The following is a 16,512-nucleotide window of genomic DNA, read 5'->3' on the forward strand; positions in this document are numbered from 1 at the left end:
TTCTGTGAAATACCATTTCAACAGTTTTAGTCACCAATAGGCCGACAATAGATAATGATAGGCTCATAGTTTAGTAATTTTAATGAACATAAAAAAAATACACACATTTCAAAACTATTTGAAGTGTTCCATATAAATAATAGATGGTAAATATTTTCTACACAGTATTTGACTATAGCTCTTTTTTGACAACCCAATAAAAGTATATTTTGTATCCAATGGCAGGTTGTGAGCATTTTGAGAAATACAGTATCCGTAGGATGTGAGTGATTAGATCTCTGTGCTTAGAGTTGTGAAAATGTATCGTATACTTGTGAAATGTGCTTTAAATTCATTGAAGAAAACTAATGTTTCTCTTTTAATCATGTATTTTCTTACATTTTATGGGAACTGCACAGCAATTCAGTTTTATTGTAAACTGCCAAAGTGCTCTGTTGTAGCACATGTGTTTGTATAAATATAACTTATCCCTCTAATATAAAGAAAAATAACCTGATTGGATTTAAGCTGATTTCCTGTTCTTAAAGGGACACAATATCAATGACTGCCTTAGGGCTATAAACTGGATTTGGAAAGTGCTCCTAGGTAGAATGGACCCCACTTTTACTGCAACACAATGTACAGGCAATTATGTACGGTATGTCCAACATGAAAAACGTACTACATTTCTTCTTCTTTGAGAATGGGTTGGCGGATCGCATCCAACTTTTAAGATGCATACACCGCCACCTACTCTACTGGAGTGTGAGTCCTGCACGGCGTTAATACATTAAATTCTCTTCATTAGTCATGTTCCTCTAAGAAAGTGAAATAGAGCCCTAGACACCACTTCCCTACTCTTTCTTCCCCCCACTACACCACCCAAACCCTGTCCAGCCACTCTAACCCTTTCACACAATCTCTCCCTATCTACGTCATACAGTTTACAAAATAGCAACACATGCGCCACCAAGTTTCCCCTATCCGACCTGCCCGTCTTCACACTACTCAACACTGCAGACGAATCAGAGCAGATCCCCACTCTGAGTGGTTTCACGTTCTCCACCCATCTCAAACCTATAAACTTGGCCATCAACTCCGCTGCATACACTGACACAATCAGTTAACCGCTTACGTACTCTAACATTGAAATCTGGGCTATATACCCATTCCCCCACTCAATCACTGACTGGATCCTTTGAACCATCTGTACATATCCTCAAAAATGAATAAAATCAATTGTCTATATATTGTATCATCAGGGTGAACAACACTGGACAACACAAACAGTAACATGCAAAACACAAAAAAACATAACAGGCAGAGGGATTACACAAAGAAATAGACCTAAAAATACTAATAATACAAATGCACATATCAAATACAGACATGTAGTGAATACATGTTTTAGACATTTTCTTTTGTATATGTTTTAATGGTTCTAAACAGTTTTCCAAATCAGTTAAATAAAATAAAAAGGGTATTTTTCTTCATAAATTTTGATTTGTGTATGAAACATTTTCTTAATAAAATTAGATTTATGATATACTGACATTCAATTGTGGAATCAGTGTAAGGGGTGCGTAACTGGTGGCAGGGAAGTCAGACGCAGGAGAGCAGAACTGGGTAATAACCGGAGCAGTTTAATTATCAAAACCAACGGCATCCAGAAATACAAAATATGGGTACAAAACCGGTTTCGCACCAGTCAACAATGTGCACAAGCACTTAAAACAAACAATTTCACACACAGACATGGGGGGAACAGAGGGTTAAATACACGACAAGTAATGAGGGAAATGTAAACCAGGTGTGTGGGAAAACAAAACAAAACAAATGGAAAATGAAAGGTGGCTCGGCGATGGTTAGAAGACCGGTGACGTCAACCGCCAAACGTAGCCCGAACAAGGAGAGGAACCGACTTCGGTGCAAGTCGAGCCAGACCCGGTCCCCTGGTGCGAACACCGGGGTCTCACTGCGGTGACGGTCTGCGCTGGTTCTCTGGCGCAGCACGGCCCGCCGAAGATGAACATGAGCGGCGTCCCATGTCTCCTCCGCGCGCCTGAACCAGTCGTCCACTGCAGGGGCGCCAGAACCGGCTGGTAACCCAGTACGCACTGGAAGGGGGAGAGGTTAGTGGAGGAGTGGCGGAGCGAGTTCTGGGCCATCTCTGCCCAGGGCACGAGCGTCGCCCACTCCCCCGGCCGGTCCTGGCAGTAAGACCTCAGAAGCCTACCCACATCCTGGTTAACTCTCTCCACCTGCCCGTTACTCTTGGGGTGGAAACCCAAGGTAAGGCTGATCGAGACCCCCAAACGTTCCATGAACGCCCTCCAGACCCTCGACGTGAACTGGGGACCCCGATCAAACACTATATCCTCAGGTACCCCGTAGTGCCGGTTGACGTGCGTAAACAAGGCCTCCGCAGTCTGTAGGGCCGTAGGGAGACCGGGCAGAGGAAGGAGACGCCAGGACTTAGAGAAACGATCCACAACAACCAGGATCGTGGTGTTTCCCTGTGATAGGGGGAGATCGGTCAGGAAATCGATCAACAGGTGTGACCATGGCCGTTGTGGAACGGGTAAGGGATGTAGCTTACCTCTGGGCAGGTGCCTAGGAGCCTTACACTGGGCGCACACCGAGCAGGAGGAAACATAAACCCTCATGTCCTTAGCCAAAGTGGGCCACCAGTACTTCCCACTCAGACAGCGCACCGTCCGACCGATGCCTGGATGACCAGAGGAGGGTGACGTGTGGGCCCAATAGATCAGCCGGTCACAGACAGCAGACGGAACGTACAGACGCCCAGCGGGACACTGGAGGGGAGCAGGCTCTGCACACAACGCCTGCTCAATGTCCGCGTCCAGCTCCCACACTACCGGCGCCACCAGGCAGAAGGCCGGGAGTATGGGGGAGGGATCCATGGGCCGCTGTCAGGAGAATTTTCAATCCCAATGATAATAACTAACAATCAATAAGCTTTGACTAATCCCCAAGGTTTGTAAGACACCCTGGTTAAGAATAATTAGGCAAAGACTCAGCTTATGCAATAGGTTTGTACAGTTTATTCAGAGAACGTTCGAGCTGTGTGACAGTAGTTCAAACAGACAGCTCGGTGCATTCAACATGTCAATACCTCTCACAAATACAAGTATTGATGAAGTTAATCTCTCCTCCACTTTGAGCCAGGAGAGATTGATGTTAGCTCTCTGTATACATCCAAGGGTCATCCGTGCTGCCCTGTTCTGAGCCAATTGCAATTTTTCTAAGTCCCTCTTGGTGGCACCTGATTATAGTCAGGCGTGACAAAACTAGGACCTGTATGACATGCTTTGTTGATAGTGCTGTTTAGAAGGTACAGTAAGGATTTATTATGGACAGACTTCTCCCCATTTTAGCTGCTGTTTTATCAATATGTTTTTCTCCTGAGTAGAATGGACCACCCTTTTACTGTGACACAACATACAAGCAATTATGTACTGTGCAATAAATGTACACAAAGAATAAAAAACTTTGTTGACCATTTAGGCTTGGAAAAATAAACAAATAAATTACATAATATCTTATTTAAATACTTTAAATAATTATTTGTATGATAAGTAGTATCAAATATATCGATAATGATGCACATTTCTTATTTTCGCCCTAATTATTATTTTTGAAACTATATAGGAAAAGACTCTTATTCTGAAGGATTCCAAAAATCTGTGACCCGGAAGTGCGTAGTTATTGTTGCCCGCTTCACAACGGTGTTATGCAGCGTTCAAAACAACTGGAAACTTTTAAAAAATACTGGTCAAATCATGACGTCAGTGTTCTTCAGGTCGGAAAGTCGGAGTTTATGCCGCGTTCAAACCAACTGGGAGTTCGGAACTCGGTCCCGAAAATATCAGACTTCCGAGCTTTTTAAACAACTGGGAACTCGGAAGAAAAAAAATTATATTTGAACGGTTATCGAACTCGGAATTCCAACTCGGGAACTCGGGCCTTTTTCTTGAGCTCCGACTTTCCGACCTGAAAATCCCTGACGTCATGATTTGACCGCGTATTTTTTCGAGTTCCCAGTTGTTTTGAACGCGGCACAAGAAATAAGCCCTTGTTCCGGAGTTGGAATTCCGAGTTTAATGACCATTCAGATCGATTTTTCCCAGTCAGAGCTCGTTTTTCCTGAGTTCCCAGTTGGTTTGAACGCGGCAGTAGTGAGTTAGCTGGAGGAAGGAACACTCACAGTCCACTATGGCGGAGGTAAATTGCGTTCACATTTGTGTTTTAACTGTGTGTATTTAGACATTTACAACTATATTATAAGCCGTGTCTGACCAAATTAGATATCACCATTTGGTTGCTTGGTCTACTAGCCTAGCAAACTAGGTACGTTAGCTAACGTTAGTAAGCTCTCTGCCTGTCCAGGGCCCTGTTTCCCAAAAACTTAAGGCCCATAGTCTGTCTGAAGCATTGATATGTAACGTTAGCTAGCTAGCTTTTCCCATTAAGTCAATAACTAGAATTCTGATGGATTCAAGTAATCCAATGAGATGTTTTTTCAAGTCATGCTTTCCTCACTTAATTCATGCTTTACCCCACCCAGACGCACAGCTTGCAGGAGCTGCAGCAACAAGCAGCCGTCGCCTCCAAAGTGTATGTCCAGAGGGACTACAACTCGGGTAAAATCTGCAAGTTCCAGACCAAGTTCCCCTCAGAGCTGGAGTCCAGGGTATGATAACGCACTAACGCTGAGCGATATGTGCTTTAAAAATGTTTTTTTTTTTTAGGTCGTTTTGGTTCGATTATAAACAAATAATCACGGTTTTTGGATTATTTATTTTTTTACATTAAATGCACTATGCATTGTGGGTTGAATGCTGTAACACAGAATAAAACAATAAATAAGTCACATGATTGTATAGATGGCCCATTACTGCTTATCACCTATTAACCATAATTTATTCACAACTTTAATAAAATATTTCAGTTTTGTATATTACATTTATTTTATAGAGCTGATGCCTGTGCTGTCTGACTATTTTATAAATACTAGATAGTTAGTCCATATCTAATGTTAGCTAAATGTAGTAATTAATTCATTGGCTACATTTCTTTAAAAGGACAATTCTGTGAACTGTCTTGTGCAAGTTTTGAATTGAAACAATACCTGTTAACAAAGGTGTCAGCTAGAGATGGCATGCAGGAGCTTTGCGTGATGTCTACTTTGATGCTAATTAGCATTTTCAAATCTGAGAGTAAGTAGAGACAAATATATTGATTCATGTCACCTTGTCCAAGTGAGATTTACATGGTTATCAAAACGTCACGAAGCCTACACGAAACAAAGCCCTTATTTGAAGTGTTTCGAAAATACCCTATGGGGAAAAATGAATGGTGGAAAAACGAGTGGAACCACTTCCATATTTGACCACTAGGTTTTATGGGTATTATGCCACCTCCACTGTGGGGCTCTATATATCACCTCACAATCGCACATCCTTCTCTCTTCGGTAGCAGGCTTAAAACGACCAGACAAGTAGATCCACAATGGATTATTGACCACATTTTATGCACTAAACTATAAAATATTAGGCTGTTGGAAACAGCAACTCCCTACTACATCACACAGTTCAGGCTGGATCTGATTTATCTCTAGAGAAACTGTGTGATGTGTGCATTGAACTCACAGAAGGAAAAAACAAATGAAATGGAATTACAATAATTGAACCGATGCCGGTCAATTAGTTGTTTTTAAAAAAATGGAAAAATACCTGAAATTCTGGTTAATCGCTCAGCACTTTAACGCACACAGAGCTACTTAGAAAATAATTGGTTTCTTTAAGATTGTGTACAGTATTCACCCTTATTAGCACCTTAATTAGGCCCAATGTATGGAAACAACTAGCTACTCACCTGTTTCCTTTTCAAAGGTGTGAATTTGACCGAACAGACCTTTTTACTGAGGGGTTGGTGGGAATTATTTTTTCAGGTTGGTAAGCAGCAGTTTGAGGAGACAATGCAGACGCTTAACAACCTTTACGCTGAGGCCGAGAAAATTGGTGGCAAGTCTTACCTGGAGGGCTGCTTGGCCTGCATGACAGCCTACACAATCTTCCTCTGTATGGAGACCCACTATGAGAAAGTAGGTCCCTAAGTCTTCTACTTTACTGACTTTATTGTCCCCGTAGGGACATTTTGTTGCAGTATCATGTACACGTTTAAATACAAAACAAATTGACAATACAACTTTCAGATGTTACATACCAATAAAAAGAGACTAGCCTGCTGGCCTTACTAGGCTGATTGGAACATTAGCCTGAGCTATTTAGGAACAATATCACACCTGGCACAAATTGTCTAGTTCAGTTTTTTCCTTCCGAGGGAAAAACAACTAGACAATATATAGGCCAAGGGTTGGTATAATTTTCCAAATAAAAGCTATCTGGGTCCCAAATGTCACCCTATGGGGCCTGGTCAAAAGTAGTGCACTTTTTAGGGAAAGGGGTGTCATTTGGGACTTAACCAATGTTGAATGACACGTGGACCAGTGGCCATATTGAGTGTAGTCTTTTTGGGTGAAAGGGCTTTCTTTTTTTGTCTCTAGGTATTGAAGAAAATCGCTAGGTTCGTCAAGGAGCAGAATGAGAAGATCTACGCTCCTCTGGGACTGCTGCTGACAGACCCAATAGAGAGAGGTCTCAGGGTTGTATCCATTACTGTCTTGGAGGCTCACACAAACCGAGAGTACATCCCAAATGGCACTGGTCTGGTCAAAAGTAGTGCGCTATATAGGTTATAGGATGCCATTTGGGACACACACTCAGACCTTTCTTGTGTACCCTTCTTTAATTTCTTGCTGGATCCCAGTTTCCTTAACTAACCCCCTCACCAGGTTGAAATCACAATTTTTGAGGACAGAAGTATTGGCTCCGGAAGATGAACCACACCAATGGTGAGTGTTGTCAGGGAAATCATTCACCTCATTGAAATGAGCTTTCTTCTCAACCTGCACTCTTAACAGGGGATATCGATGGAAAAATGTACTAAGTTTCACAGCAACCTCACTAAAGTTTCTAAATAACTAGAAAGGATGGAAGAATATTGACTTGTAGCTGCTGTCAAATGACATGCCTCGATTCCTTCTGGTTAACGAGCAGCAATTATAAGAAATGTTATTTCACGATCACCGCTCTTGGCCTGTGAAGCTATCAAGACTACCTTCACAGTATTCTTAATTTGACATTTGTTTGTTTTTGCTCTCATGCAGGATGGCCTATTTGACCTGGTGCATCCCAATTATCTCACCACACCCATCAATAATTCCTTCTGGATGTAGATAATTGTTTTTATTTATTTCACAAAAGGGATGGGCTGTGTGCTAGTAATCTATATCCCGCTGAAACAAACACTCCCTGTTTTTACATGTTTATTGAGATTATTCATTTGAACATGTGAAAATGTGTTATTCTAGTTAACCAAGTCCACACCTTTAGTATGAATGGTGCTGTTTTGTTTTATATTGCCATTTTTAAACTCTTACTCATTAAAGGTGTATTGTGTAATATCTCCAAATACAAATAGCCTTTAAAGCTATAGTTCACCCACAGTTTTTAAACCTGTGTTTAATATACCCTCTTTGGTTCAACAAAATTACAACATTAGCAAGATGGTTCCTTACCTTGACAGTAGTCTACTGGCCAGGAGAAACTGTAATCCACGACAATACATTTGTCTACTAAGACTCTCACGAAGCTGGCACTTGACTACAAGAAATAAACGTATTTTCCACCATAACTCCTCTAAGATTAGGATCTCTAGTTATCTATTTCATAATTATTGTTATGTTTATTTATCAGATATTATGCATTTCCACAACTACCAATGCAAACATTTTCATTACCGCAATAGTTTTCAAAGTCCCAAAAAAGTAATAAACCAATTTCTATATATTTTGTAACATTGCTCACCTAATGAAAAGGCCTGAGTTAAACACTGAAAACAAATATATTTAAAATTAAATTATTCATGTGTTTTGTTATTTTTCATTACTGCAACACACAACCTTTTCTGAATCAGTTTTTTGGTAATATTTAGTTGTTTTTATGTAAACCTATTTGGATAAAGAACAAAAGGCACACTATCAGATGAAGCGAAAATTACTAGTCTACATTTAACTTTTTGTAATATTTCCTAAATATTGTTTTATTACAGTAATGTTAAGTTGGATCCGGAGATGAGAATACGTGTTTTGGTAATGCGTGTTGCATAGTTTGCAGTTTAAAAACTGTACTGAGCTCTGTTAGATTCATCATCAAAATGTGTCATTTGTCAGTTCCAAATGATTTGGGTAATATGAAAATCGCTGGTCTTAATACAATTGACTAAAATCCCTTAATTTAGCAATTTAGCATGTATTTTCAAAAGTGAAAGTGGACTTAAGCATAAAACGGTTACTTTTTTCCCCAGGTAATATTGGTGTATTAGGATGTGGATATGTGTGGTTCTAAGGTATTTTAGATGGGTTTCTAAATTGAATGGCATCTTATGGGCAAATGGCATAACATGATATGCCTATAAAGTATCTAGATATGTGGGATATTTACCAAAAAGAGAGGTAAAACGGGTACACATGTCAAAATGGGGGATATCCTGTAAGTGGCGGGGCTGCTCTTTGTTGAAACAAACTCCAGATTGTGGCTTTAAGTAAATTAATTGGTGTTTACACCCATAATTCTTTGATCCTACTTAATTGATTAACTGATGTTTTACCAATAATCTATATTTTTTTTCTCATTTTGGTAATGAGGTCGTCAAGTGTTGTAAAGGGGAGAATAAGATCCTCATTCAAAAGACATAAATAAAGATTAAATTAACTTGTTCATGTAAGGACTACTTCTCTAGATGATGCATCATGGGTGAATAAAACTTTATTAAAAAATGAATATAGGCGTTTTTACGTAATAAATATTATAGTTTAATGTAAACTTCAACTAGTACAGAATTTTTATGATTTATCCTCAAACTACAGAAACATTGTTTATTCAAATAAGTTATGTTTTTCTAGTATTAGTAGTACCATTTTGTAAAATTACCCAATTTTTAATCCGGATGCATTTTGGTAATGAGAATTTGGGGTGAAAATGTAAGGCACTATGCCATAAACTTAGCGTCTTAGAATTCAGAATGATTGTTGCAGATGCATCATGGTTTTATAACTCAATTTGTTACTGCCACGGTTAAACCTTGTTTCATGAGAATCACCCAACTGCTAACTTGAGCATTAATGACCAAAAACAATGAGAGGGGAATGGGGCAGCGCTAGCGCATTCCAACTTGTGGATTTTTGTTCTTGGAGGTTGCAAACTTAAAACAGTAACAACATTTCAATCCTGCTAAGTTTCTGGTTTATGATTTGTTATTTCCGGTATTACTAAATTGTACTCCTCAAAAACCAACAAAGTTCATGCTAAAATGTGACATATTGCACCTTTTATTCAGCCTGTCATTTTGTATGCAATTTTCATGAAGAGAACTAATTTGAGTTGGTGTGGGTGCACTTTTGGTCACCTTAGACGCGGGCTATTCAATATGAACTTGTTTCGTATGCATCATGTTGTGTGGGTCTGCATAGTATTATGAAGATGTCTGTTCTGAAGTGACTGTTAACCACAGTGTTTTAAGCACACAGGTTACCTGTTATCGCCAATATGAATCATGTTTTCACATTGGCTAGTTTAATTTATGAATGTGTAAGAAAAGGTTAAAAATCACTTACCTAGATTGGACCACAATATTGCCACTGCTTAGCTTGACTTAATGTGAATTGACAGGAATTGGGACTCCAACCCTGACTGTGGTGTAACATAATTATGAAGAGTTTTTAGACTACCCCATATCCTTGATGTGTAAATAATTATTGACCACAACACAAAATCACCACAGAAACCTTAAGCATGCTTTGACTCTCAATGGTGTATACGACTGCCTGTTAATTCCTAATTATTGTTTGTTTGTTATTATATGTACTGTATCTATTAATAAACTATTTTCTTGATGCCCTCCTTGCCTGGTTACTAGATCACCTGTGATGGTAGCAAGCTAGACAAAAATGGCAAATGAGTCCTTACCATTTTTAATAGCAGTTAACAATATTCTGCAGTCAATGGCATAATCGTTCATTAGCAATATAATGAAATGCAGTTTATGGATGCATTCTGCGCCTGCTCATAAGGGGGCGCATTTACACAGATGGAACCAACAATAATTATTTGGAAGGGGCTGGCTACCTTTTCTGTTATTTAAGCGTTGGCTGCCTATGGTTGGTTGGGGTTTTGGGTGTCTGTTGTGTTCATAGGTTGTAATGCTTTAACCATGTACATTTCTCTCAGACAAGGTGACTTGGAAACCCTTTTTCTCCCCAATTTCGTGATTACGATATTGTCTCATCGCTGCAACTCCCCGACGGGCTCGGGGGAGGCGAAGGTCAACCCGCTCGCTTAACCCGGAAGCCAGCTGCACCAATGTGTCGGAGGAAACACCGTTCAACTGACAACCGAAGTCATCCTGCAGGCAGTTGGCCTGCTGCTATGAGTCGCTAGAGCACATTAAGCCAAGTAAATCCCCCCCCCAAATTTGATGTCATTGTATGTGAAATTGTCAATATTAATATTCTTTGAAATTAATAAATCATGTAACTCCTCCCAGAAAGTGGTAATATGATCACAGGAAAATAGAATTATGTTCAGTAGTTTCATTGTCATTCCCACAAAATGTTATCATTACACTCTACATTGAATTTCAATCTTAATGTATTTGACGGATAACTATAATTTAGAATTTTTAAATGGTTCACTTTGGCCTTGGGTAATATAGAGAAAGACAAATATTTTGTTCTTATTTTCTTGGTTACAGATACATAAAAAATGTGAGTTTCTTTAACTGTTCTGGGAAGAATTATTTGGAAATAACTTGTCTGACGTGTATTGTTACACATCTTATCCTGCAAACGACAGCCATTTATGTATAAAGACTCATCTGAATGTAATAACATCCCTTTCATCAGCAGTACAAGACTAGAAGGAATAGCATCTATGACTACAATATTGCTTGGGGTGATAAGGAAAGTAATGTTTTATCTTAAACATTATACCTGAGGATATTACAACTTTCATCTAAAAGATTTGGTCTTTTACAGATATTTTTGTTAATCCATTCTTACATCTCTTAGCTCTCGAGTGGTGCAGCAGTCTGAGGCACTGCATCTCAGTAGTAGATGCATCACTACAGACCCTGGTTCCATAACGGGCTGTATTACAACCTATGATCGGGAGTCCCACAGGGTGGCACACAATTGGCCCAGCGTCGTCCGGGTTAGGGGAGGATTTGGCCGGGGTAGGGGGTTTGGCCGGGGTAGGCCGTCATTGTAAATTAATAATTAGTTCTTAACTTAATTGCCTAGTTAAATAAAAAAGAAAGAGAATGGTCTTGTTACGCTACAGAATACACCTATTATTCCATATCGGTGTGTTATGTGGAGTGAAGTTGTGTTTATATACCGATTTCCTATATAATAACACTTGTTGGTGAAGTGCAGAAAGTTTCACAGGTAATTTGTTAATATTAAAGTCACATCTAAGCAAGAAATCTATTCTAATCTTTTTAAAGATGGAAGCAGGGACACTGAACCACAGGCCATCCATATCACAGAGAAAATTTATTTATTTATTGATTTAACCTTTTATTTAACTATGCAAGTCAGTTAAGAACAAATTCTTATTTTCAATGACGGACTACCAAAAGGCAAAGGCCTCCAGTGGGGATGGGGGCTGGGATTAAAAATAAATTATAACTATAGGACAAAACACCACTACATAAAGAGAGACCTAAGACAACAGAGCAAGGCAGCAATACATGACAACAACATGGTAGCAGCACAAAACATGGTACAAACATTATTGGGCACAGACAACAGCACAAAGGGCAAGAAGGTAGAGACAATACATCACGCAAAGCAGCCACAACTGTCAGTAAGAGTGTCCATGATTGAGTCTTTGAATGAAGATATTGAGATAAAACTGTCCAGTTTGAGTGTTTGCAGCTCGTTCCAGTCGTTAGCTGCAGCGAACTGAAAAGACGATCGACCCAGGGATGTGTGTGCTTTGGGGACCTTTCACAGAATGTGACCAGCAGAACTGGTGTTGTACATGGAGAATGAGGCTGCAGTAGATATCTCAGATAGGGGGGTGTGGGGCCTAAGAGGTCCTCACAAAATACTAACCACTTTAGTCTCAACATACCATTCATACATTTTAAATCAATAACATTCAAGCCCCCATCATTGTAAGGTCTTAAAACATCACCCTTATGTAGTGAACCTTGTTCTTCCTGATATAATTGACGTTAGTTTGGTTTATAATTTTTATAAACTGAGTGGACAGCTAGTGATAAAGCTGGGTAAATTATCCTAGACAAACTTTACATTTTTGTCTGTAAAATTCTTCCAAATATAGATACTCTTTGAAGGCAACTGTTAATAACTTTGGCTATCAATAAATTGTTTTCAAGATATTATCTAATTAAATGAATGGATGGTCATGTATGGCCATAAGATCACATTTATTCATATTTTGCCTCAAACCTGAGAAGAGATTAACTAAATTGATAGCTAATTCGTCTTTAAGATCGGTTATTCGTCCTTAAGAAAAATAGTGGTATCATCTGCCAGTTGACTAATTATGGATCTTCCCATAACATTACGTTTTTTTATATTCTCATCAAGATTCAATAACACTTATTAAGAGATTTATGGATTGTCGGGCATACCAATCGTGTGGTTGTTTGACAAAACAAAGCTTTGGACATCATTGATCACGTGCTTCTGATAAACTGATACAAGCATTGGCACACTGCTTCGAAGTAAACTGCATAGCGATTTTGACACATGCCTCGGGGCTCTGGTATCAAATGTAACATCACTATTACTTAGCCATCTTTTCAACTGACAAACTAAAGGTTAGAATAAAATATTTTATTAGAATCCATAGATCAACATTGCATAATTGTAACGGCTTAATTGAACAACTTGTGTTCAGCATTTGCTAGCTAACGTTTGCAACTGGCATTAGAATTTAGCTAGCTAACCTAAGCAATTAGGCACTGTACTGTACTGGACAAAGTCTCCTGCCCCCTGTAAATGTGTGATATAGCTAACTTATACTGAACACAAATATAAACGCAGCATGTAAAGTGTTGGACTCATGTTTCATGAGCTGAAATAAAATATCCTGAAATTGTCCATATGCACAAAAAGCTTATTTTCTCCAATTTTGTGCACACATTTGTTTACATCCCTGTTAGTGAACATTTCTCCTTTGCCAAGATAATCCATCCACCAGACAGGTGTGGCATATCAAGAAGCGGATTATTAAACAGCATGATCAAGACACAGGTGCACCTTGTGCTGGGGACAATAAAAGGCCACTCTAAAAGGTGAAGTTTTGTCACACAACACAATGCCACCGATGTCTCAAGTTTTGAGGCAGTGTTCAATTGCTGAGCTGACTGGAGGAATGTCCAGCAGAGCTGTTGCCAGCTCACATTTATATTGTAACCCTGGACATGCACACATGATTCAACCGGTCATCTAATCATCAAGCCCTCAATGAGCTGAATTATTTGTGTTTTTCAATGGCTACAACCTCCTCTGGCCACCCTGACATTTCCTTATTTTGATGGCTGTTATCGTCCCAAGCAAGAAAATGCATCTGTTCACACAGTCCTGGAAGAACTGAACACTTACCTACAGATAGAGAACCAGAAAAGGTATGCTGACATTTCATGCATTCTGTCACAATAATGAATTGAGGGCTTGTATAATTCATTTAATTTGCCTTGTGGGACACATTCCCTGGCAGTGACATTTTGCATTAATTGCCTTTAAATACCAGTGGCATTTAGCTATGTGTCGCAGATCATAATGCACCTATATGTGATCAAAGTATATCTGTGAGTTGATGTCACCCACTTGCTACAGTTTGTATGCCAGATAATGTGTGATAACCAATGATTTTTGGTCTGGCATTATTACTGGACGTTAGAGGTTTGCCCATACAAACCGTCACCATAGTTTCTTCAGCTAACCTGGTATTGGTGATACTCTCTTCGTTCTTGATTCTGGAAAATAGTTATCTTATAAATGCCCGTGTCCAGTTGCAGGTGGTTCTACAAACACCAGAGAACTCAGAAAGATAGTAAATCCATGTTTTGTATCGAGTGAGCATGTAAATCTTGGTGTGGAAAACAACAACAAAAATATGCATGCCAGCAAAGCCACTACACAACACTAAACAATACATTAATTGCACTATAACGGTGACAAACGGTGCCAACAAACTGTTAGGGCCTACATAAAGCTGTCCCAACAGCAGAGTTCCATCAGTACCTTACCACTGCTACACCTGGCTATCAGCATAGCCTTGTCTGGCAGCAAAACAGTTAATTCAGCCTCATTTACTGCCTTTAAAAAAAAACATAGCAGATATGGCTGACTTGTTTAAACAAATATGGTTTCTACTGACAATTGAGATGTACAAACTATGGCATAAGGGAACGACGAGCGGATAAGAGGCAATCCGTCATTTCGATTAAGACATTAATGAGCGAGCTAGGATGGACGTTGTCAACTATTTGTTCAGCATTTTTTTAAATGTACAGCGACAGAATTCAGATCATGGGCCGTTCTTGGGCCGTTCCCCCAGTACACCAAGTCAGAACTGTAGGATAAATAACTGGACCACATAAGCAGACAGTGAAAGCTCTTACAATATTTGATGATTACATTTCTCTAAAACAGGCTATAGGCTACATGTGCACGTGCACCACCAAGTAAGAACAGTAGGCGAAATTAAGAGGGGTAAATGAACCAAATTATTAGGGTGAGGCACATGGGCTACTAACATCTTACTACACAACATACACTTAGTATTACTTTCTTAGCTACAGTATACATATCTCCCTGGCATATGACATAATTTATGCAGCAGCATACAAGACATTTTTGGACTCACCTTGTGCTGTGCTCACTTCCTTCCAAACCACTCATTGTTGAATTTGCGATTTCCAACTTGTTGTGTAATGTTTATGTCCAATGGCCGATGAGCACCGATATGTTTTGTCTATAATTTCTATTCATTATTTATCTTCATATGACAAGGACTGAAAAGGACTTGCCTGAAGATTGTCGACTTCATTCAAGATGATGACTGCTAGCTAAGATTATGAAAGTATGATGACACGATCAGTTCAATCAAAGCTACTGTACATATAACGTGATTTGATGTCATTTTATCTGTGGCCAATGACCTTGAGGCTTCTTGGATGGGCACTTCTAATGTATCTCTATGTCAGCACCCAAAGGGCTTGAATTTTCGAGGTCTCCCCTTAGACTTTGCGGTGACGTAGTTTCCCCATGAGTGACAGAACACTGAGCCAATCACGGTGCAACGCTCCATATTTTCTGCTGGCTTGCCCCACAGAAAGCACTGAGCTGGGCTGAAACACCTGCATTTTGGAGCTGCCTTACTCAAGAAAACAAAAAAGAGACCATGTTTGTATGCGGCTTTATTAACTCAATTATATATATATATATATATACACTGCTCAAAAAAATAAAGGAAACACAAACAACACAATGTAACTCCAAGTCAATCACACTTCTGTGAAATCAAACTGTTCACTTAGGAAGCAACACTGATTGACAATAAATTTCACATGCTGTTGTGCAAATGGAATAGACAACAGGTGGAAATTATAGGCAATTAGCAAGACACCCCCAATAAAGGAGTGGTTCTGCAGGTGGGGACCACAGACCACTTCTCAGTTCCTATGCTTCCTGGCTGATGTTTTGGTCACTTTTGAATGCTGGCGGTGCTTTTACTCTAGTGGTAGCATGAGACGGAGTCTACAACCCACACAAGTGGCTCAGGTAGTGCAGCTCATCCAGGATGGCACATCAATGCGAGCTGTGGCAAGAAGGTTTGCTGTGTCTGTCAGCGTAGTGTCCAGAGCATGGAGGCGCTACCAGGAGACAGGCCAATACATCAGGAGACGTGGAGGAGGCCGTAGGAGGGCAACAACCCAGCAGCAGGACCGCTACCTCCGCCTTTGTGCAAGGAGGAGCAGGAGAAGCACTGCCAGAGCCCTGCAAAATGACCTCCAGCAGGCCACAAATGTGCATGTGTCTGCTCAAACGGTCAGAAACAGACTCCATGAGGGTGGTGTGAGGGCCCGACGTCCACTGGTGGGGGTTGTGCTTACAGCCCAACACCGTGCAGGACGTTTGGCATTTGCCAGAGAACACCAAGATTGGCAAATTCGCCACTGGCGCCCTGTGCTCTTCACAGATGAAAGCAGGTTCACACTGAGCACGTGACAGACGTGACAGAGTCTGGAGACGCCGTGGAGAATGTTCTGCTGCCTGCAACATCCTCCAGCATGACCGGTTTGGCGGTGGGTCAGTCATGGTGTGGGGTGGCATTTCTTTTGGGGGCA

General features: G+C 40.1%; 1 protein-coding gene across 3 annotated transcripts; it reads left to right on the forward strand.

Annotated features, from left to right (window-relative positions):
• The first annotated feature begins 3,792 nt into the window (after positions 1-3,792).
• Positions 3,793-10,667, forward strand: LOC106565378 (golgin subfamily A member 7). Of its 3 annotated transcripts, none has more exons than XM_045691579.1 (6): positions 3,797-4,224; positions 4,568-4,693; positions 5,954-6,106; positions 6,569-6,670; positions 6,857-6,916; positions 10,353-10,667. In XM_045691579.1, exons 1-5 carry the CDS (start codon positions 4,216-4,218, stop codon positions 6,902-6,904), a joined length of 438 nt encoding a protein of 145 aa, XP_045547535.1. In that variant the 5' UTR covers positions 3,797-4,215; the 3' UTR covers positions 6,905-6,916; positions 10,353-10,667. The 3 variants fall into 3 exon arrangements, 2 of the variants coding, with proteins under 2 accessions (XP_045547535.1, XP_013987899.1); XM_014132424.2 differs by lacking the exon at positions 10,353-10,667 and adding an exon at positions 7,232-10,023 and having other exon boundaries at positions 3,801-4,224; XR_001319667.2 differs by lacking the exon at positions 10,353-10,667 and adding an exon at positions 7,232-10,023 and having other exon boundaries at positions 3,793-4,224; positions 6,569-6,916.
• The last annotated feature ends 5,845 nt before the right edge of the window (positions 10,668-16,512 follow it).

This window comes from Salmo salar, chromosome ssa12, assembly GCF_905237065.1.
Source record: "Salmo salar chromosome ssa12, Ssal_v3.1, whole genome shotgun sequence".
NCBI lineage: Eukaryota > Metazoa > Chordata > Actinopteri > Salmoniformes > Salmonidae > Salmo > Salmo salar.